At 41.6% G+C, this 22,436-nt stretch overlaps 1 protein-coding gene across 2 annotated transcripts in view; it reads right to left on the minus strand.

Moving 5' to 3' along the window:
* Window positions 1-22,436, minus strand: part of DGKA (diacylglycerol kinase alpha) — an 858,181-nt gene that overhangs the window by 209,301 nt on the left and 626,444 nt on the right. For both annotated transcript variants that reach the window (XM_044083761.1, XM_044083762.1), the window contains exon 13: window positions 12,459-12,554. In XM_044083761.1, the coding sequence (XP_043939696.1) occupies window positions 12,459-12,554 (96 nt within the window). The remainder of the gene's footprint in view (window positions 1-12,458; window positions 12,555-22,436) is intronic.

Here is a 22,436-nt window from a genome sequence, read left to right on the forward strand (position 1 = left end):
TCAACTTCAATATTCCAATCAACAAAGTCCACAAAAATTCTGGTCAGGAATCAATAGACTATTACACTCAGGCAACTCTAAAACACCAACCCCATCTGGAATCACCAGCAACGCTCCCAAACTAATTGCTGATTCCTTCAATACCTTCTTCACTGAAGCTATCCAGTCACTTGCTAAGTCTCTACCTCCTGTATCCTCTAATCTTTCTTCATCCTTAAATAACTCACCACCCACTTTCCAACTCCAACCTGTGCCTACATCCCTTATCTGTACTCTCCTTCAAAAACTTAAACTCTGTACCCCCTCTGCTGACCTCTTACCTGCTAAGTATCTTCAAATAGCAGCTAAATTTATTGCTTATCCTATCTCTATCCTAATTAATAGAACCATCACTAAAAGCACCATCCCATCCATCTGGAAAGTCTCACATATAATTCCCCTACACAAAGGTGGCAACTCAACAGAACTTTCTAACTACCGTCCAATTGCCCTACTCTCTCCCATAGCTAAAATCATGGAAAAAATGCATCCATCGCCAACTGCTAGAACACCTCCTCCAAAATAACCTTTTAGCTAACTCTCAACACGGCTTTCGACCTTTCCATAGCACCACTACAGCTCTCCTATCATTTTCTGACATTAACAAAAACCGTAACAATAACACCCTGTCCTCTGCTATCTTTATAGATCTTTCAGAAGCATTTGATATGGTTAACCATCACCTACTACTGAATATACTTAAGTCCCTTTCTCTCGATAGTCAAGCTCTACAGTGGTTCAAGTCCTACTTAGATAACAGGCAACAGGCAGTACTCTGGGACAACACTCTATCTTCACACCTTCCTGTCTCCCTTGGTGTACCCCAAAGTTCTATTCTGGGCCCTCTTCTATTCTCTGTCTTTATAAATGATCTATCTACTAGTATCCCACATGCTGTAGCCATTCAATATACAGATGACTCCACTTTAATCTCCTCAGCTACTGAACCATCTGAACTGCAGTCCCTCACCCAAAATGTCTTTGAGCTTGTTGAGGACTGGTTTTTACAGTGTTGCCTCCTCCTTAACCCCAAAAAGACTAAACTACTGCTGTTTACTCCTACACTCAAGTCCAACCCACTTTACTTCACTATTAAATCTAAAAATAGTACAGTTATATCCCCTGACACTACCACTAAACTCTTAGGAGTGACAACTGACCACAACCTTAACTATGATACTCATATTAACACCACAATAAAATCAGTTAACCGAAAACTAGGCTCCCTCTATAGAATTAAAACTTTCCTTACTCCCATAGCTAGAACTTCTATTGCCCACTCCACCTCATCTCAGCACTCTTTTATGCCTCCCCTATATACACAAATCTATCAAAAAGCAACCTCAACAAGCTGGCAATCTCCTACAATAATACTGCCAGATTTGCTACCGGCTCCCCTGTTAGATCCCACCACTGCCAAAACCTGAAACAACTGGGTTGACTGGAACTTCAGAACCAAATTCCAACTATTACCCATAAAACCCTTTATCATCCAAGTAACACACCAATTCTCACAAGTCTAATCTGCCCATATAAAAATCTTACAAACCTACGCTCTGCAAACTACTCGTCACTACTCAAAAACCTAACAATAAAGCAGGAGAATCCCTTTTCGCTAACACTGCAGGCAAAAGCTGGAACCTACTTCCTGGTGAACTTACATCTCTTTCTTCAACATCACTATTTAAAAAGAAACTCAAATCATAACTTACAACCCACTGGCTATGTCCCTGTACTAACCCCGACTAGAGTATCACTCAATTTTAGTCTTGCCCAACATAATTGTACATCTCTCTTTCTTCAACTTTAAGGCCATAACCTTCTAAGCTGACTTATTGTACCTATGAACAACAGAATTGGCCATCTTACTGTCTTATCAACAAGTTACCACCCTTCAACGAATTCTTCCAATCCCTTTTTTAAGTAGTTTGTTCTCTTGTTCCTGCTTATTACTTTGCTTTGGGTGTCTATCGCATACTTCTAAATCCTTTTCTTTCTTCTCATAGTGGGGAAAAAAAAATGTTACCATGGAACACCTGTCTAACAAGCTTCCTGTAATTAATGTTTATGTTCTATTTGTGTATGTCTTCTATGTGGAGCTTTTCTCTCCGGGCCTCTACTGAAAATGGATATATATGCAGCTAGACTAGCCCGGTCAACAAATGTAAAATAAAATAAATAAAATAAATCTTTCAGGGAGCCACCTGAAAGACCCCACCTTATTTGTGCTTGTACTTCTTCGCAAAATCAGTGACTCTACGAACTCACACTAACAAATAACCAAGACTTGTTGGAGGGATAGGTTCCTAGCAAAACATATCCGAAGACCATTGATAAGTTACCACTCCATATCAAACAAAGTATTACTTTGTCTGCCTTTAAGGCTAGCCTTATTGATTGGCTGGGTAAACACAACTATACACCAGTGTTATATATATATATATATATGAGCCTGCTTGATTTGGGAGGTCTGCATTATTAAAGAGTTTGCAAAGAGTAGCATGAACTTTTAAATGTGTCAGCTTAAACATTTATATGGCTAAGCATCTTACAGTTCCTGTTATCACTTGCTGGTACTGTTATTTTGTTAGTAAGTTCCTTGTTTGAAAAAAAAAGTTTAAAAACATAAATGAATATTGCATATTGACTCTAACATTCCCAATTTAAGATTTAGGGTAATAAACTACTATTAAATTACATATTTAAGACTTTAAAGCTTTTGATAATAGTAAAAAGAAGCAGGAACATAAAGACCACTCCACCAACATAAATTCCACTTCACTAGTGCAAAAACTGACAGTGTAAAATGAACTACCTTTAACAGAATGCTTATTTCTTATAAATATAAATCTCCCAGTCAATGTTTTAAAAGCATTCCACAAATTTATATGCAGTGTAAACACTTTAGGTGCAACTCACACTGAGGTCTGACAACTTGGAATAACTCCCCCAGTGCATATTATAGCATTACTACAAACACTGCATTTAACCATCCTTACGTTTTTAACATCACTTAACTCTTGTTTTAGAATAAGGCTTTGTTTGCATTACTGTGTAGTGCACCTAGGAAAGCATTATTACTGCCTTGTTGCAGTCAGTTTTAACAGCCCGTACAGTGCTATTTTCTACTTTCACACAGTTTATGTTAGTTAAGTTTCTGGTGTGTTACTTCATGGTAAAAGGTCTGCTGTACTCTGGATCAGCAGCTTCCTTTGCTTTCAGTATTACTCAATGTGCTTTGTTGCAGTACACCCTTGCTATATTATCAGGTTCTAACTTCTTGGCCTTGCCTGTAAAACAGAAACTTTTAGTGTATCCACTGCAACTGTTCAGTTTGCAAGTAAGCAAATAACTATACAAAGGCATATTTATCATTTACTATCCAGTCAGCATATATACCTGTCAACTGTCTAGAAGTTTGAAGAATCTCCAGATTTTTTTTCTAATATTTGTTGGCCTTCTTCTTCTTTCATCTTTTCCCAGTTAGGGATCGCCACAGTGGATCAACTCTCTGCTTATGATTGGCAGTGGAGTTTTACGGTGTTGAGTTGCCAGCCTGGTGTCCAACCTTCCACAGAAGGCACACACACACACACACACACACACACACACACACACACACACACTCACACACACACACTCACACACACACACACACTCACACACACTCACACTTAGGGCCAGTTTAGTGTGTCCACTCCACTTACAGCATGTCTTTGGGATGTGGGAGGAAACTGAAGCACCTGGAGGAAACCCATGTGACCCCAGGGAGGACATGCAGACTCCGCACAGAAGGCACCCCAGCTGAGGATTGAACCGGAGAACCTCTTGCTGTGAGGCGGCAATGCTAACCCCATGCACCACCACTATTCTTCATAAAATCTGTGGTTTTCTGGCCAATCACGGAGGACTGAAGTCACTAAGTAATGACAGACATTTCAAAATCAGACTTCATATCATTTAGAACATGCATGTTAATGTAAAGCTGTTATTCCAGTAAGTTTTTCACTTTATAAGTTTATAAGTATAGTGTTTAAAATCTGCTCCCCCCATTATTTTTGGTCTTGTTCAAAATTCTCGCTGTAAGTGGTTGAGAGGTATGCACAAAGCATGACAATTCAAAGTCGGTTGCAACATCTAAGTTGCTGTCAGCCACTGGGAAGGAATACAGGATTTCCAAAACTTAAACTTACCACCATTACACCAAAGCAAAGTATTGAAAGAAAAGAAAACCATCAATAAATATATTAATTAATTTAAAAAAAATGAAAAAAAAATGGAAAAAATGTGGAATACTGATGTGAATTTAACACCCATCAAATTTAGAAACATTCATTTGCAAAGCATAATAAATAAATAAATAAATTAATTAATTAATTAATAAAGCAAGCCAGGCTTACAAATGTAGTAATGTTAAAGTATGCACTGGTCCATACTCCTCATAAATGTGCAATAACACAGAAACATAAAAGATGCATAAAGTAATGTACATGTTTAAAAGGAAATTAAAAACATTTTTAAATAAGTACATTACTTAACAGCAAAAAGTCATGTCAGGTGGGGTACTGCAGAATTTACCCAGTCTAGTGATAACTCCTCGGAACAAACCATATAAGTCATCGGTATATACTGACATATACACATAGCCCCATGTGATTCATTGCTTAATTCATACCCTCCCAAGATGTAAGGAAGCTGTATCATTTACCTATGTTGCAATTACCGGACATTGTGCAACTCTACAGTGTAAATCAAAGGGTCATCTGATTATGATGTTAGGAAAAATCAGTTTTGTTTTAGGAGTATGCACTGCTATAAACAACCACAAGAGGGCACGCACTGCCTACACGGGAAACCCTCACAGTACTAACTAACAGCACATCATTTTATTTATTTCACTAGATACACAAAGGCAGAGATCATACCTCTCAGCTGTCCATGATTTTCAGGGATGTCCCTCATTTTGACACAAATTTTAGCTCTGTCCCTCTTAATCACTCCTAAAACTGGTGACTTTTGGAGACATGGTGGTGAGTTTCAGACTTTTACTTTAGAAAATGTATATTAATTTGTATTTTCTTATTCTGTTAACATCTTAAGTTGGCAGCACTGCTATTTTAAACAGTGGCCCTCATTGTCCCTGATTATTTCTGGATTTATCCCTGATTCTGTTGAAATTTGTCCCTATTTATTTGAGAACTATGGCAGAGATAGATAATGCAGGAGTCTGAAATCTCACTTGTTCATGTCCTTCAATGTGAGGATGCAAGTTAAGCAAATTATAAAATGAGTTAGCTGCTCTCTAGTCTAAAAAGCAGTTCTGAAGCACTTACTGGAGTATGAATCTTTTTTTTAAATTACAGACCCCCCCCCCCCAACAAAACAGAATCGCCAAAGCGAATAAATCTTATTACTAACACAGTTTTTGCCTTTCACATTTTTCTTCTTGTCTGGCTACAATGTTACTTAGCCAGGGTTTGAGCAACTGTCAGTAATTTTGAAACCCTGTGTGATGCACCAAGCTTCAAGAGACCGAGGGGTTAGAATAACTACACCACCATCTGATTGTTACTTTTAATGGTGACCTTCTACTTGTGATTTCTAATCCAAAAAAAAAAGTAGGACCTGATAGCCAGAAGTATTTCAGCAAATGAAAACAGTACCTAGGGTTCATTAACACCTATGCTAATTGTACACTAAGTGTACACCGTTCTGAGTGATCAGGCAACACAGACATAACTCACACCTTCTTCCTCCTAATTTTAATTTTCCTACTGACATTCTTGCAGCTTTAAATACTGAGGGGGATTCACAAAGGTTACCACAAAGTACAGGCTACATGTACACTTAGTGTAATCTTCTGAGTGACTACAAAGTGCAAAAATGTGTTACGGATGTTCTTGAATACAGATCATGTACACTTCATGTAGATTTTATTGAATCTGCCCCATTGTTTATACATTCATCTCTGTACCTCACAAAATAATACATTGTTCTGTCAAATGTTACATTATGTGCATGGCATTAAATGTAAACCTTAAAATGTTTTGTTATTTTACTTATTTACTGTTATTTATTTGCTGTTTATCATGCAAACTCATGCTTTCTTATTTTACTTTCTTTATTTTATTTTTTATTAGTTGATTGGTTGTTAATCAGGTAAATAAATAGATGTTTGCAAAGGCAAATCCTTTAGATGTGGTTAATATTTTTGAGAATTCAATAAACCAGCATGTTTTGGAAGGCAGAAAGATATTGGGCTTCCTGAATAAAAGCCACTCAGACATGAGAAGAAAGAAAGTACAGTTGTGTACTCTTACCATTAATGTAGATGTTCGAGTATGTTCACTGTTACAGTCATTACTGTAGGGTTCCTCCTGCTGGCAGCAGCCCTCGATCGGCCAGAGTCCCAAAGTCGGGTCCGACGTCGGCTGAAGTCGCTCCTTTCCTGACGTCAGTGCACCAGGGGTATAAAGACATCAGCCAACACCATTTTCCCCAGTTTTTCTTGCCCCAGATGTCAAGTGCCCAAAAATAAAGGCCAAAAGCTTAATCAAAAGAATAAGCAAACATAAACCAGAACATTCCCAAATATCACCAGCAAAAATACCTCAGAGAAAAAAGAAGTGTCAAGGAGACACAGACAGCACTCAAAGAATAACAAAAGAGGGGATAGGAGGGAGGGTAACCCAGACTGTAACAGTGAACATACTCGAACATCTACATTTATGGTAAGAGTACACAACTGTACTATGTTCATCGTGGTTCACTGTTACAGTCATTACTGTAGGGTTGAATCCCAAAGCTAAGAAAGGGTGGATGGAGAAGGAACAGAAGGGGTGGCTACAAAACTCTGCAGGACTGCAGAGGCAAAGCCTGCCCTAGATTTAAAATAGAGAGGGAGGTTGTAGTGCTTATAAAAAGTATGCACAGAACTCCAAGTAGCAGTTTCTAAGATCTCCTTGATAGGAACTCCACTGAGAAAAGCTGCCGAAGTAGCAGTAGCTCTGGTAGAATGTGTTCTAACATTAACAGGAACTGGTTTGCCATGATGAGAGTAACAGAACTTGATGCAGTGGGCAATCCACTTAGAAATAGTTTGCTTAGTGATTGCTCTCCCCTGTGAAGTAGAAGCATAAGCTACAAACAATTGGTCAGATTTCCTGAAAATCCTGGTCCTGTCCAGGTAAAAGCGAAGCTGCCTGTGTATATCTAAAGAATGCAAAATTCTTTTCTCTTCACTTTGAGGATTAGGATAAAAGGTAAGTAAATGAATAGTCTGATTCAAGGCTACTTTCGAAACCACCTTAGGCATAAAGGTGGGATTAGTCCTCAGGGACACCCTGTCCTGATGAAAAATAATAAAGGGTTCCACAGCCCATGAGTGCTTGTAATTCCAAAACTCTTCTGGCAGAGGTTATAGCTAAAAGAAAAACAGTTTTCCATGATAAAAACTTTAAATCTGTGGAAGCTGCAGGTTCAAAAGGAGACAAAGTTAACTTTTCCAAAACAAAGTTGAGATCCCAAGTGGGAACTGGTGCTCTTAAAGGGGGACTTATATTCTTTGCCCCTCTGAGATATTGTTTAAGTAACAGATGAGAAAAGATTGGGGGATCCATATTGTAATGTGCAGAAATAGCAGAAGCATGAATTTTGATAGATGAAAAAGATAGGCCCTTATGCAACATCTCTGTTAGGTATTGTAAAATCAGAGGAATGTTTGGAACTGCAGAATCAAAACCCTGGGCCTGATTCCAGGAGCAAAATGTCTTCCATTTACCTTCATAAGATTTCCTGGTGCTGGGCCTTCTAGCTTCAAGGATTACGTCCAGTAGCTGTTTGGTTAGGGTAGAGCTGTTTAAAGACCCTGGATCCGCCAGGCTGCTAGATTCAGAGTTTTGACATGGCTGTGCAGGATCTGGCCATCTTGTTGAGACAGTAGATGTGGAATTTGTGGCAGAATCCAGGGTGGACCCTGAGCCAGGTTCATCAGGGTGGAATGCCAGAATTGCCAAGGCCAGTTGGGAGCCAGTAAAATCATTTGCGGTCTGTCCTGTTTGATCTTCAGAAGTACCTGTTGTAGAAGAGGCAAAGGAGGAAAAGCATATACTGAGAGGTGTTTCCAACTGAATGAAAGGGCATCCACTTTCCATGCTAGTTTGTGGTAGGTCCTCATGCAGAATGCTTGAAGTTGATGGTTTTGGGAGGATGCAAAAAGATCTATGTCCGGGCACCCCCCACGCCTCTGTTATCATCCTGAATATCCGAACATCCAACATCCATTCATGTGGATCTGAAAGGTTTCTGCTTAGACTGTCTGCCAGAGTATTGTCCTTTCCTGGCAGGAATTGAGCTTGTAAGTCTACCTTGCTGGCCAGTGCTGTGTTCCACAGAGTCATGGCCAATCTGCACAGGGGGTAAGAGTGAGAGCCTCCCTGCTTGTTTATGTACCACATCACTGTAGTGTTGTCCGTCATCATCAGTAATTGCCCCGGTAGAATAAGATCCTTGAAGGTTGTCAGGGCATTCTGTACAGCTAGCATCTCCTTCAAATTTATGTGCAGGTGCATTTGGTCCTCTGTCCAGGCACCCTGAAGACATCTCCCTTGCATGTGGGCTCCCCATGCATAGTCCGAAGCATCCGTCGTTATGAATTGATTGGCTGGAGTGGGACAGAAAGGCTTCCCCTTGTTCTGGAGACAGGCCTCGGCCCACCAAAGAAACTCCTGCCAGAGATAAGGCAAAATTGTGATCACTGTTTCCAAACTGTGGCAATGCTGAGACCATACACTCTTGAGGTACCACTGTATCTTCCTCATATGCAGTCTTGCATATGGTATTAACAGAATGCAGGATGCCATGTAACCCAAAGCCTGCAGAATTTTTCTTGCAGTTAGCTGACTCATTGAAGCCAGGTTTTTGAAAGAAGAAGGCAGTTGCACTTTTTTGTCTGGTGTCAAGTAAGCCATCTGGGTTGTAGTGTTCAGAAGAGCACCCAGGAAAGTAATCTGTTGCGTGGGCACCAAGTTTGATTTCTTTAGGTTCACTGTGAACCCTAGGCACCAGAGAAGATGCTGCACAAATGCCAGATGCTGAAGTAAAGTCTCCTTGTTGTCCGCTTGAATGAGACAATCATCCAGATAAGGGTATATCTGAATTCCCTTCTGTCTGCAAAATGCCATTATTGGTGCCAGGCACTTTGTAAAGACCCTGGGCGCAGTAGATAAGCCAAAGGGCAGCACAGAGAACTGGCAATGCTTCGAGCCCACTTTGAATCTCGGGTACCTTCTGCACTCTTGCCTTATGGGAATATGCAGGTAAGCTTCCTTCAAGTCCAAAGTCACCATCCAAGCATTCTTGCTCAGCATAGGCAGCAGCTGCTGCAGAGTGAGCATCTTGAATTTTGGTATATCCAGAAAGATGTTTAGTACGGAAAGGTCCAGGATTGGTATCCATGTGTTTTCCTTCCTGGGAACCAGGAAAAGTCTTGAATAAAACCCTTGACCCATTTCTGAATTTGGTACCAATCCTATGGCCCTCATATCCATGAGGGACTGAACTTGCTGTTGTGCCTCTGCCCATTGATGCTTTGGCAGATCTGGCCATCCGTTTGGTTTTGGCAAGGTATGGAAATGAAACTTGTAACCCCTTGAAACTATGTCCAGAACCCATTTGTCTTGGGTTATGCAGCTCCAATTGTGATAAAAAAAGAGAGATTTTTCCTCCCAAAGGCGCATCCATGAGGGGAGCCCCTGGAGTTAGTAAGGGAGAGTCATAATGACTGTTTCCTGTAAGGTTGTGACCTATCTTCTCCTCCCTTGGGAGAGGGGGCACTCCACTTCTTATTTCTGAAAGGGGGCTGTGCCTGACCTCTACCTCTGGAACACCTGTATCTGCCTCTCTGAGGTCTGTCTGAGCTCGGAAAGGACCAAGGTTCAGCTGGCCAGTTCCTGCTAAATCTAGAGGGTTGTACCTGTAGAAAATCCTTAACTGTCTGCATAGATTTGGCTTTGTCTTCCATTTTCTTCAATACCTCCTCAGCTTTGGCCCCAAACAAAACATTGTGCTGCAAAAGGGCATCCAAAAGTTTTGCCTTAACCTGCTCCAGCAAACTTTGCTCCTTTAACCAAGCCTTCTAATAACTGTGCCAGTTGCTGCAGCCCTGCAAGAAGCCTCCAAAGAATCAAAACCACAGTGCAGGTTATGTTTACCCACCTGCTCAGTAGCATGCAATAAATCCTGTAATTCCTTATTTTCTGTACCACCAGAAACAGCAGACATCTTTTGTTTTAACACAGACAAAAGGTATTGCTGATATTTCAACATATGAAATTGACAATTCAAAGCTCTAATAGACAATGTAACAGAAGTATAAACTTTTTTGCCCCATCTTTCCAAGGCTCTGGACTCTCGGTCAGAGGGAATAGGATTCTTAGCAGAGGCCGCTTTAACACCCTTAGGGCCCTGAGAGAGAGTTTCTGGATCAGCTGAAGGGTTCTTAAAAAGAAATTTGTGAGAATCTGGAACCCTATAATACTTATCCGGTTTGACAGGAGCAGGAGGAAAAGAATCAGGAGAGAGAGATGCCTCTGTAAAAACATCATCCACAATGTCCAATACAGGGGGAATAGCCAGGGGCCTATGCTGTGGGAGCAGAAGAAAATCCCTAAGCCTTTTATTGGATTCAGAGTATTCCTGCCCTTCCCAGTGAAAATGCTCTCTCATGTCATGCAAAGTTTCTCCAAATGAATAATCCTCAGGAGGAGAGGCTGAAGGAAGGGATTCTTCAGCATCAGAATCCTCATAAGGAGGGAAGGAATAATCCTGCTCAGAGGAAGAAGTAGAAGAAATTGAAACTTGATCTGAGGAATCATAATCTGGCTGTAGCCTAGGTCTCTTGTCAGGAGGGGGATGGGAACCCCTGATCATAGTTAACAGGTCTTCAGCCATTTTAATCATCTGTCTTTGAGGTCTAGGGCCCTGATCAGAATGTGCCTGTGCATGCTGCTTTGTCTTTGCCAGAGCCCTAGTCTTTGTCTTTGACTGCAAAACTGCAGCCATCTTTACATGAAGCTGTGTAGGCCTAAAAATTCCCTCAGAAGCTGGTGCCTGCACAGCGGCTCCGAACCCATCTGAGGGAGCATTATCCAGAGGTTCAATCCCTGGAAATTCTAAAGGCCCCATCGGCTCCTCGCAGGAGTCGGTACAGGCAACCGGTTCAAAAGTGGTGGACGACAGGGGCTGCGAAAGCGCCTCACTGATGACCGATGAACCAGCAACTGGCTCTGGTTGAATAATGTCGTCTGCTTTGGACCTTGGAGGCCTGTCTTTATCCTTGCGCCTCTTATACACTCCGGTAGTCGGATAAGAATCCGACGACATATTGTAATTAAATCTTTTTCCAAAATAATGGAAGGCAAAATCGTATCTACGCCTAATAGTGCATTGATTAAATCTAGCACAAAACCTACAATTAGCTACGTCGTGGTCAGGGCCTAGGCAAGGTATACAGTAAGAGTGAAAATCCTTATGAGGTATTTGCTTCCCTCAAGAAATACAGTTATTAACTTTTTCTGACATCGGACTGGAGCAAGAAAAAGGTTTCCCCAATGGGGTACTTAGCTTAAAATAAGAAGTCTTCAATACAAAAGTCACCAAAAGTAAACAGGAGTTGGCTGACCGGCACTTGCGAACTGCTTTGCTATGGGTACTGCACGGCAAGAAAGACTGGGGAAAATGGCGTCGGCTGAGGTCTTTATACCCCTGGCGGACTGATGTCAGGGAAGGAGCACCTTCAGCCAACGTCGGACCCGACTTTGGGACTCTGGCCGATTGAGGGCTGCTGCCAGCAGGAAGAAACCTACAGTAATGACTGTAACAGTGAACCATGATGAACATCATACAAACAGTGGCAAATGGTGAGAACTGCAGCTTGAAACTTTAAGAAGTAAGGCAAAACCTAAGAGTCACTGAGCTGCAGATCTTTTGTACAACTCCTATGTTCTAGGAATCAGCCATGTAGCATAAATAGTTATGCCCTCCATGACTGATACCCATCACAAATGGCCATGCTTACTTACACGTTCATGCACAGATGGATCTGTATTTAAATAATTTCTTAACAATCATGTTCATATACAAATTATTTAAATGTCCAAGTCTTTCTAACCTTTCTAACCTTCTGGCCAAGAGGTGTGAATGCTGTCAACAAAACTTCTGAAGTAAATCTTAATGAACTGCAAACAATAGCATGAATAGGGACTGAAATTAGGAGCTTTCGACATCACTGTGCATACATATATGACTGTGATAAGTCTGACATGACAGCTGGCTGAACTACTATTTTCATAATGGTTTCTGGAATAACCGAGAAAAAGAATGATCTTAATGGTTACAAATGAATGTTTACATTACCATACCCGAAGAACCTTGCCATCTGGTGTAGTGCTGGAGAGCTGGCTTGTATCTTCATTCTGTGAACTCATAGAACCATTCCTCTGGCTGTCCTGACGCTCCTTTAACAGAATAACAATGATATTTATTAGTCACCACTGACTAAACAGGAATTAAAAGACACCTGTCTAAACCAGTACTAGTTACACAAATGGTAACTGGTAATAATAAAAATAAAATGTGTCACTAAAACCTGATCTCTGAAGACACTCTGTAGTACATTTTACTTTCCAGCTGCTATACATGGAGGCAGTGTAAACTATGGGGTTTGGGTTGTGGGTTTGCTTAATGGTTAAGGTGTTTATCTTAGAGACACGAAAGTACAAGGTTTGATTCTCACCTGTAGGGGAAAGTGGTTATGTTTAAAATGGCCCATAAGGGCAGTTACCCGGGTCTATATTAGATCAGCGACCGCTGATTGATCGAACTTACGTAAGCGAATGTTTAAAATATGGAAGCAACAGAAACCTGAATTTTTTCCTAGGGAAAGAATTCGGTTGTCCATTTCTGTTGCTTCAGTATTTTCAGTGCTGTGGTGGATAGTTACGGGTCAGGTTCAGGTAAGTGTGTGATTGTGTGGATGTGAGTCTTAGGGCGGGTTAGGAGAGTTAGGGTTAGGGCGCGGGTTAGGTATGTGTGCGATTGTGTGGATGTGAGGGTTAGGGCGGGTTAGGTGAGTTAGGGTTAGGGAGCGGGTGAGGTGAGTGTGCGATAGTGATGGACCTTAGGGTTAGGGTTTGGGTTAAGGTAAGTGGATAGTTAGTGGTGTGTGTATATATGCACAGTCATCATATAATCAGAAGTTCTGTTCTGATAGCTGAAAGGCATTCTTTTAGTATTAACACTACTTTTATGCTGAAATTGTAATTTTTTATGACTTTTTACAGGAGGAAAGTAGCCTTACACTGAGAATAGCTAACTGCATTTTAAATGCTTACTTATAAGAAAGTCTGAGGCTATGCCTAGCTGTGCAAACGATATCCAGAGTGTAAGTATGTTGCAATACTTAAATAGCTGCATTAGTAGTTGTTTTGAATCCATCTCTGTTTCAGGATACATGTCATTTGGGCTGTTTTCCAAGTTTTATCTAATTAATAGGAAAACTATCTTTTTACGTCCCCTGATAATCACAGTTCTGCTGGTCACAAATATCATTTATATTTAGATAGGTCATGCTGGTCCTGGCCCTGACTATATGCCATCTAAGAGAAGTATGTTTATTCCTAAAATTAAAAAAAAAAGAAAAGAATAAGGGTGTTGTCATCATCCACCTCAATGATTTCTCTTACCGAAATGAAAATAACCCTAGATTCCTTTCATGTGACTAATGAAAAACATTTACTGGCAGATTCATTTGTATTCTTTATGGACTGGTACATCAAACTGTGTCATTGGGATCCTATAGTATTGTCATTGTATATATCCACACATCTTGTTCTGTAGCTTTGTAAATGTATATGTTTATGTGTGTTGCGGCTATGCGTGCGTGCGTGTGTTTGTGTGTGTGGTACATGTATTAATGTTTGTGTGTGGGTGTGTGTATGTACATGTACTATAACTGTGTGTGTGTGTGTGTGTGTGTGTGTGTGTGTGTGTGTGTGTGTGTGTGTTTGTGTGTGTGTTTATGTGTGTGGTACATATAGTCATGTTTGTTAGTGTGTGTGTGTGTGTGTGTGTGTGTGTGTGTGTGTGTGTGTGTGTGTGTGTGTGTGCATGTATTCATGTTTGTATGTGTGTGTATGTACTTGTACTATAACCATGTTTGTTTGTGTGTGTGTGTGTGTGTGTGTGTGTGCGCGTGTGTGTGGTACATGTATTCATGTTTGTGTGTGTGTGTGTGTGTGTGTACATGTATTCATGTTTGTGTGTGTGTATGCACTTGTACTATAACCATGTGTGCGTGTGTGTGTGTGTGTGTGTGTGTGTGTGTTTGTGTGTGAGAGAGAGAGAGAGAGAGAATATGTGCACATATATCCATGTGTGTGTGTGTGTGTGTGTGTGTGTGTGTGTGTGTGTGTGTGTGTGTGTGTGTGTGTCTCTGTGTGTGTCAGATTTTAGGTGTATGTGTGTGGATTGCTGTTTGTTTGGTGTGCTTGTGTTGTGTGTATGTGTTTTGGATCAGCGATTTTTTTCCCTAGGAAAAAAAATTGGTGTTCTGACAGTTCGAGATTGTAAGCTTTCGCTTACATAAGTTCGATCAATCAGCATTCACTTTTTTAAGCATTCACTGATCTAATATAGTCCCCAATTACCCTAGTACTAACCTATGAAACAGTTCTGGAATTTGCTGCAGCAGTAAGCTGGACATCCCTTAAAGATTTATGACATGCTCTGAAAAACAGTAAGCAGTATGCAGTATAAAATCTCATATTTAGTGGATCAGAAACAAGAGTGACTGACACAGAACAGATTCATTAAAGTCTTGTGATTCTTTTTAATTAACAGCCTGAAGCTGCACTTTTGGAAACAGTCATGCTTCTGTACTCGTGATCTTCCTCCGCCTCTTGCCTTCTCTGCCATCTCCATCTTCTAATGCCCGCCTCTCACAGCTGCGAAGGGGCTCAGCTTTCTGTCTTCTTCTAGTTATTATGGAGCAACCTTTCTCAAATTGTGAGAGCAAAGTCCCTGGCAGCCCCATCTGGTCACAGGGGAGACCAAAGGATGCCTGAAAGTGCTGTTTATTTAACATACTGATTTTCAGGCACTGTTTCTATGATGTTATTAAGCTAAATACAACATTATTCAACTAATATATGTATTTTATTGCACATCAATGTTGAAAGAATAATGTGCCAAGGCAAATCTTACTTACCAAACTTCCTAGTACATTTGAGTGTCTGGGAAGGAGAGATCTGCTTTTGGACAGAGCAAATGACTGTCTTCTAGTTATAAAACATTTAGTTTACCCAACATTTTCTGATACAGAAGTGAGCCTCAAAGGTTTTTATCTATAATGTGAGGATGGCCCACTATGACAGTCTATGACGTTTTGGTGCTGATAGTGACCCTGGTTGGGGTACTTGCCCTAGGTACAGCGGGAGTCTGCTTTATGTACATCTGTGCGTGTGTGTGTGTGTGGGGGGGGCATGGGCCAGAGAATGAGAAGGTAATACTAGCTGAGTGTGTGTGGGGTGGGGGCACGGGCCAGAGAATGAGAAGGTAATACTAGCTGAGTGTGTGTGTGGGGGGGGGCACGGGCCAGAGAATGAGAAGGTAATACTAGCTGAGTGTGTGTGGGGTGGGGGCACGGGCCAGAGAATGAGAAGGTAATACTAGCTGAGTGTGTGTGGGGTGGGGGCCAGAGAATGAGAAGGTAATACTAGCTGAGTGTGTGTGGGGTGGGGGCACGGGCCAGAGAACGAGAAGGTAATACTAGCTGAGTGTGTGTGGGGTGGGGGCACGGGCCAGAGAATGAGAAGGTAATACTAGCTGAGTGTGTGTGGGGGGGGCAGGGGCCAGAGAATGAGAAGGTAATACTAGCTGAGTGTGTGTGGGGTGGGGGCACGGGCCAGAGAATGAGAAGGTAATACTAGCTGAGTGTGTGTGGGGTGGGGGCACGGGCCAGAGAATGAGAAGGTAATACTAGCTGAGTGTGTGTGGGGTGGGGGCACGGGCCAGAGAATGAGAAGGTAATACTAGCTGAGTGTGTGTGGGGGGCAGGGGCCAGAGAATGAGAAGGTAATACTAGCTGATTGTGTGTGGGGTGGGGGCAGGGGCCAGAGAATGAGAAGGTAATACTAGCTGAGTGTGTGTGGGGTGGGGGCACAGGCCAGAGAATGAGAAGGTAATACTAGCTGAGTGTGTGTGGGGTGGGGGCACGGGCCAGAGAATGAGAAGGTAATACTAGCTGAGTGTGTGTGGGGTGGGGGCAGGGGCCAGAGAATGAGAAGGTAATACTAGCTGAGTGTGTGTGGGGTGGGGGCACGGGCCAGAGAATGAGAAGGTAATACTAGCTGAGTGTGTGTGGGGTGGGGGCACGGGCCAGAGAATGAGAAGGTAATACTAGCTGAGTGTGTGTGTGTGTGGGGGGGCACAGGCCAGAGAATGAGAAGGTAATACTAGCTGAGTCTGACTAGGGGGTACAATACAGACTTTGCTACTCTGCAGTTCAGACAACCTCCCCTTGCTTAGTTGCTATAGATCAAAGACCAAGAATGTGTGCTGAGGGAAAATGGGAGGAGTCAGTCCTAAGTAAACTACAGCCATCACACGAAAGAGGGGATGTGCACCTCCACACTAACATGTCACTATAGATATAACAGGTAAGATCATTTTGGGGTGGTGGAAAGTGGTAAGGGCATAATACAATTACTTCCTGTCTGCATCTAACAAAGCTGATAATATTCTCCCATATGCCAGCCGAGGTTAACTAGAACAGATAAGCAGTATGCATATGTGTAGAAAAGAGGCCCCAAAAAAGTCGATCAACTTATGATTTGTATGCTTTTGGGTTTCAAACATGATGTACTGCCTACATCATTTTTTGTAACATTTCTTTGTATGTCACAGTTTCAGAAGATGCATGCCTTGAGATATGCAATTTTTTTATCTTACCATTTTTCTGTACTTTGCATCATCCAACATACAAAAAACAGGAATAGTCTGTTTTAAACATTAAGCCTCAAAGACAATGTCAGAACTGCTGAGTGTGAGAAAATGCAGTTTGCACTCTACAAATGCATGACTTATTTTAAAGGCCTTCACCACACCACCACAGTGTTAAATTCCAGTTTCAAGGTTGTCCTGTCCCTCCACCAACTCTACACACAGATCCTCTACCTGCTGAACTGAAGAGAAGGACCTAGTGCTAAATGCCACCTTTAATGGTTGTGGCATGCAAATCAGTGATCAGAAATATACCTGTTCCCAAAGCGGCCATATCCTCTTTTCTCTAAAGCAAATAAGGAAACTCACGTAATTTTATTTAATGGTCAGATTTTACTCATCTTTTGCCAGAAAACAAGAGAAGCAAAAGAGAATTACAGCTCATTCTGATTTTAAAATTGAAAGGAGGTGCATGGTGTAGCATTACAAGTTGATTTCTCTGATATCATTTCCAGAAACATTTAATAAACTAAATAAAATCATTAACCCTTTTCATATTTAAGCATCGTTATGCTATTAACACCAACAAAAAGCTAGAAAAGTTGAAAACTTAATGTCTTCTTCCCTATACTGCAACTTTGTATACCAAGACTTCACTGCAGTCCAATTAAGTCTCACCTATTATGGTATTTCAGAATTCTATATCTTTAACATCTATTATTGTCCCCAGCCCATAGCTCTGTATTGCCACCACACTTCCTTGGGGCATGTTCTGACTCCTTCCATTGCTGGCAAGGATCTCACCTCTGCAGGCAGAGTCACTTTTATGGCTTACATGGACTGCACTATGTCCTGTTGACTGCCTAGTGCAGTGGTTAGGGTCCTGTACAGTGGCTGTAGTGACTAATGTAGCAAGGGCCTGGTGCAGTGGCTAGAGTACTGCACAGTGGCTGCAGTGGCTAAAGGTAGCTAGGGGCCTGTACAGTGGCTGCAGTGGATAAGGTAGCTAGGGTGGCTAGTGCAGTGGCTTGGGTAACTAGGGGCCTGTACAGTGGTTGCAGTGGCTAAGGTAGCTAGGGTGGCTAGTGTAGTGGCTAGAATCCTGCACAGTGGCTACAGTGGCTACGGTAGCTAGGGTGGCTAGTGCAGTGGCTAAGGTGGCTAGGGGAATGGTTGTCATACTGCGGCAGTGCCAAGAACCCCAAGAATCTCAACACTGTGAATTCACTATAGTGGTCTTGGAAGAAGTAGAAACTTGAGCTGTCACTCCTCAAAAGGTAAGCAGAGCACTCAGATTTTCAAGTGGAATCAAATTATGTCAGACACTGTAAATTCAGATCCCTTGAACCACGGTCACTTCCTTCAAACTAGAGAAGCTAGGATGGAAATAAATGCTAAATATGTTCTTACTCTATCTGGAGATCTATGAGTGGACCTTTCTTGGTGGCTCTAGGATTCTGCTAATTTGTTTTTCCACTCTAGTTCCACGTTTATTTATTGGAAGTACCCATGACTGGGTGTAAGAGCAACCTGCACTGTTCAAGGCAAATATGCCTAATATCTGATCGTGCTCATTCATCCTCTGTCACTGGCAAAGTACAATTCTTGTTAATGAAGTAAAAAGAAGTAAGGATATTACACCTGTACTGTAAGGATGTGGCACCTGTACTGTAAGGATATGGCACCTGTACTGTCTGAAAGGCTGTATAAATATATAAGTATCAGAATAACTGGAAACTCCAACAGCAAACTCTGGACGGAGGGCCATTCAGGTTTCAGGAGGAAGGAGAGGGAGAATTTGAGATAAACAAAGAAAGTCCCCTCACAGATAGGGATACATCGTTTTAATCGTATCAGATTTCTTTGAAACAGGATTAGTTAATTAGGGTTTATTCATCTCCTGTTTTAACTGAAAAATAATAATAATAGTGAAATTGTGGAATTGTAGGGTAAGGAAGTATCCATTTACCTAAAATTTGGGTGATCTTAGACTTAGTATATTTAGAGCTGTGACAATGTAGGGATACATGGAGGGTAAAATGATTTTCTTGTGTAAATGTGTGGAAGCTGACCTTGCATGCTGTCAGTTTTATTCTTATTTATAGTGTACTTCTGTATAACATGGTTTGTGGAACTGGTACAGACCCTTGTAGATTAACTAATATGTTATGAATTTATCTGTTATAGCTAACACTTGGGAATTTTCTTTTGCAAATTCCCCGGGATGGTAAGAAAAGAATGACTGGTAAGAGGAAAAAGCTCATTCGTACTAAATAGGTCCAACTTTTGCCAACATAACTCAAACAGCAATGCTTCAGAAAAGTATGAACTGATGGACAGGTGGCCACAGCTCAAATATATGCAGTGGGGATGCTTCTGAAGTAAGAAATGGAACCGGCTGAACATCTTGTACCTCTGGAATTGGCTACACTTCTGGAACCAGCCACACCTCTGGTACCTGTAGAACTAGCCACACCTGTGGTTCCTTTGGAAGTGGCTACACTTCTGGTATCTCTGGAACTGGCCACACTTCTTGTACCTCTGGAAATGGCTATACCTCTGGAACTGCACACACCTGTGCTACATGGAGAACCAGCCACACTTCTGGTACCTTTGGAACTGGCTACATCTTTGGTACCTGTGGAACTGGCTACACCTCTGGTGCCTCTGGAACCAAGTATACCTCTGGTACCTGTGGAACCGACTTCATCTCTGGTACTTGTGGAACCAGCCTCACCTCTCATACTTCTGACAGCAGCATTTTCCAGTGAGAAATTTGCTGCATTATGACAAAATAAAATGCATTCTGCAACCAAGTTGTGAATATTTTGCTTGGCAAATGCCAGCCCCCTGCTCCTGGAATAAAGTTAATTAACAGCTGCTCTGTCTTCCTAAATGTGTGTACTTGCTTCAGGCAGAGCCTGAGCTGGTGATACATGTCTGCAATGGGAAGAGCACTTTATCTTTTGGTTTCTGTCCCCAAAATCCAAAATGGAAATGAATGGAATGACTTAAAGACAACTCTGTTACTGCTTTCTGGAAAAAATACGGTTTGGTCTTATGGGTCACCCAGTCCTTGTGAAAGACCAAATATAATTGTCAGGAGAGAAGGATCAAAAGCTCTGAGGGTCTGCAAGCAGGGGTGACCACCACTAAGGCTAAGAAAAGGGTTTCCTCAAGATATGAAATAGCAGCTTTGAATGGAGTATAGGTAAGACTCGCAGTCACAAAGGTTAAGCCCAAAGAGGGAGGGATTCTGCAAAAGAAGGCAAAATGCAACCCCCTTAAGAAACTGCATAACTAGTGGATGTCAGAGTATTGCCATTTCCAAGATCATGACATGCAATAATAGCTGAGACAGGTACCCTGACCATGGAATATCTGAGACCCAAGCCATTCAGATACCTGAAGTAAGTCAGGAGGTCATGTATACTGACTATCGGGATAAGTACTGGATACCTTCCTGCTAAGTGCATAATTACTCCTACTTGGCTAATTACATCTGCCACAGAAGGATTATTAGAAGCTTCAGTCTCTTCTGACACCGCAGCCAGGAAGCAACAGGATTAGAGGGTCTACAGCAAAAGCCATGCCGCCCTGAGGTGGAAGAGGTGGTATTCCAGCCAGGACAGTTTACTGCCCTATCGGGAGCCCCAGAGCTGGAAAACATATGCTTCTTTACCTCCAAGGGGGTGACAGGAATAGATATGGCCTTTTTCAAAAACTGCTGCTATTAGGCATAGAACCAGAGGAATGGCATGAAGGTCCACTGGATTCCCATTACCATGGGACAGAGAACACAGTTACCGTTATCTCCCTGTTGCCATGCTGAACTGGGCAGAAAGTACAGTTGTGTACACTTACCATAAATGTACGACGAACATCAAGTGAATGACTATGTTCTTCTTGGTAGAAAACAAGTCATTATCAGAGGTAGCGCACTTTTGGAAAATCTATACTGGACACAAATCAGAATCCTCAGCTACATAAAAAGGACTCAAGGAGTGACTCAGGAAGCCTTCCAGCATACTCACTTTGCCAGGAGTATGGGAGCTAGGCATATACATCTGTCTGTGCTCACTGACAGATTCATACCTCCATCTGCACATGGATAAAACTGATTGCTTACTTGAAGATTTACATATCACATGGTGGACTGTTTGTTAATCATTCCAAGAGAAACCCTGGATGTGGCTTTCCATCCAGAAGCTTTATGGCCGTAAACACTGCATGTAATTGCAAAAGACTGATAAGAACCCCCTCCCTAAGAGGAATAATTCTCCTTGAATTGTGGCAAAGCCAAGATGAGCTCCCACCTTAGCAATGAAGTATCACTAAAAGGGGCCTAAGATGGGATGGGCTGCAAGAAAGGAAAGTCCAAGTTCAGGTTGCTGGGCATAGCCTAAAACTACAGAAGTCAGTGACAGGGGTTCAGTACCAATCAAATGCGATAGCTCCTGGTGTTCTTTCCTATGTCTTTCATTTACACTTGCTGGAAATTTCCTGAGGTCAAGGAGTGGAGCTTCTACTTTGTTTTTATCCAGGCTTCCAAAGCCAAGCTCTCCTGGGCCCTCCCCTTGGCCAGGAAGGACCAACACTGGAGAGCTCCCAATTCCACACCATTGAAGACAATTTTCTGAGCTGGGATCATAGAAGACATTTCCTAGTTTATGGGCATCCCACATGCTCATGCATGACTAAGGGGAGGCAGGGGTGAATCTCCTATGCCTACTTTACTCACCTTGTCTCCTGACAATACACATTAACTTACAAAGACTTGTCCTAACAGTATCACTACTCAGACAAATTTGGTCTGAAGTTACTGTTTGGTTTAGGGTTAAGCAATTGGAAAAGGAAATTATTTGTTTTCTTGCTTCACTTGTTTGGAGTACAATTTACATTTTTGAGTTTGTTGTCAAAATACTGGCATCAATTAACTGGGTTTGAATGCTTGTACACTTCATTAAAGTGTTTTTACACACACGTACACACACACACACACACACACACACACATATAAAATTATACGAGTGTGTGTGTATAGATGTATGGGTCTCCTTCAAAGGACAGATGATCGAAGTTGTGAAATATTGAACCTTGTGAATGGAGATTGCCATACAGTACGGAATGGGAAATATAGGTGTGGAGAGTGCTTGTCCCCCTGCAAAAACTTGAAATAAGAAGTTTTCATGTTTTAGATTTTTTTTAGGTTGGATGTTTCACAATTTTGATCCTTTGAAGGAGGCCCCATACATGTGTGTGTGTGTGTGTGTGTGTGTGTGTGTGTGTGTGTGTGTGTGTGTGTGTATATGTGTATATATATATATATATATATATATATATATATATATATATATATATATATATATATCTACACATAACTATTTTAATTAATAGAA

The sequence above is a fragment of the Protopterus annectens genome, chromosome 9.part0 (genome assembly GCF_019279795.1).
Source record: "Protopterus annectens isolate FY-2018-M chromosome 9.part0, PAN1.0, whole genome shotgun sequence".
Classification (NCBI taxonomy): domain Eukaryota; kingdom Metazoa; phylum Chordata; order Ceratodontiformes; family Protopteridae; genus Protopterus; species Protopterus annectens.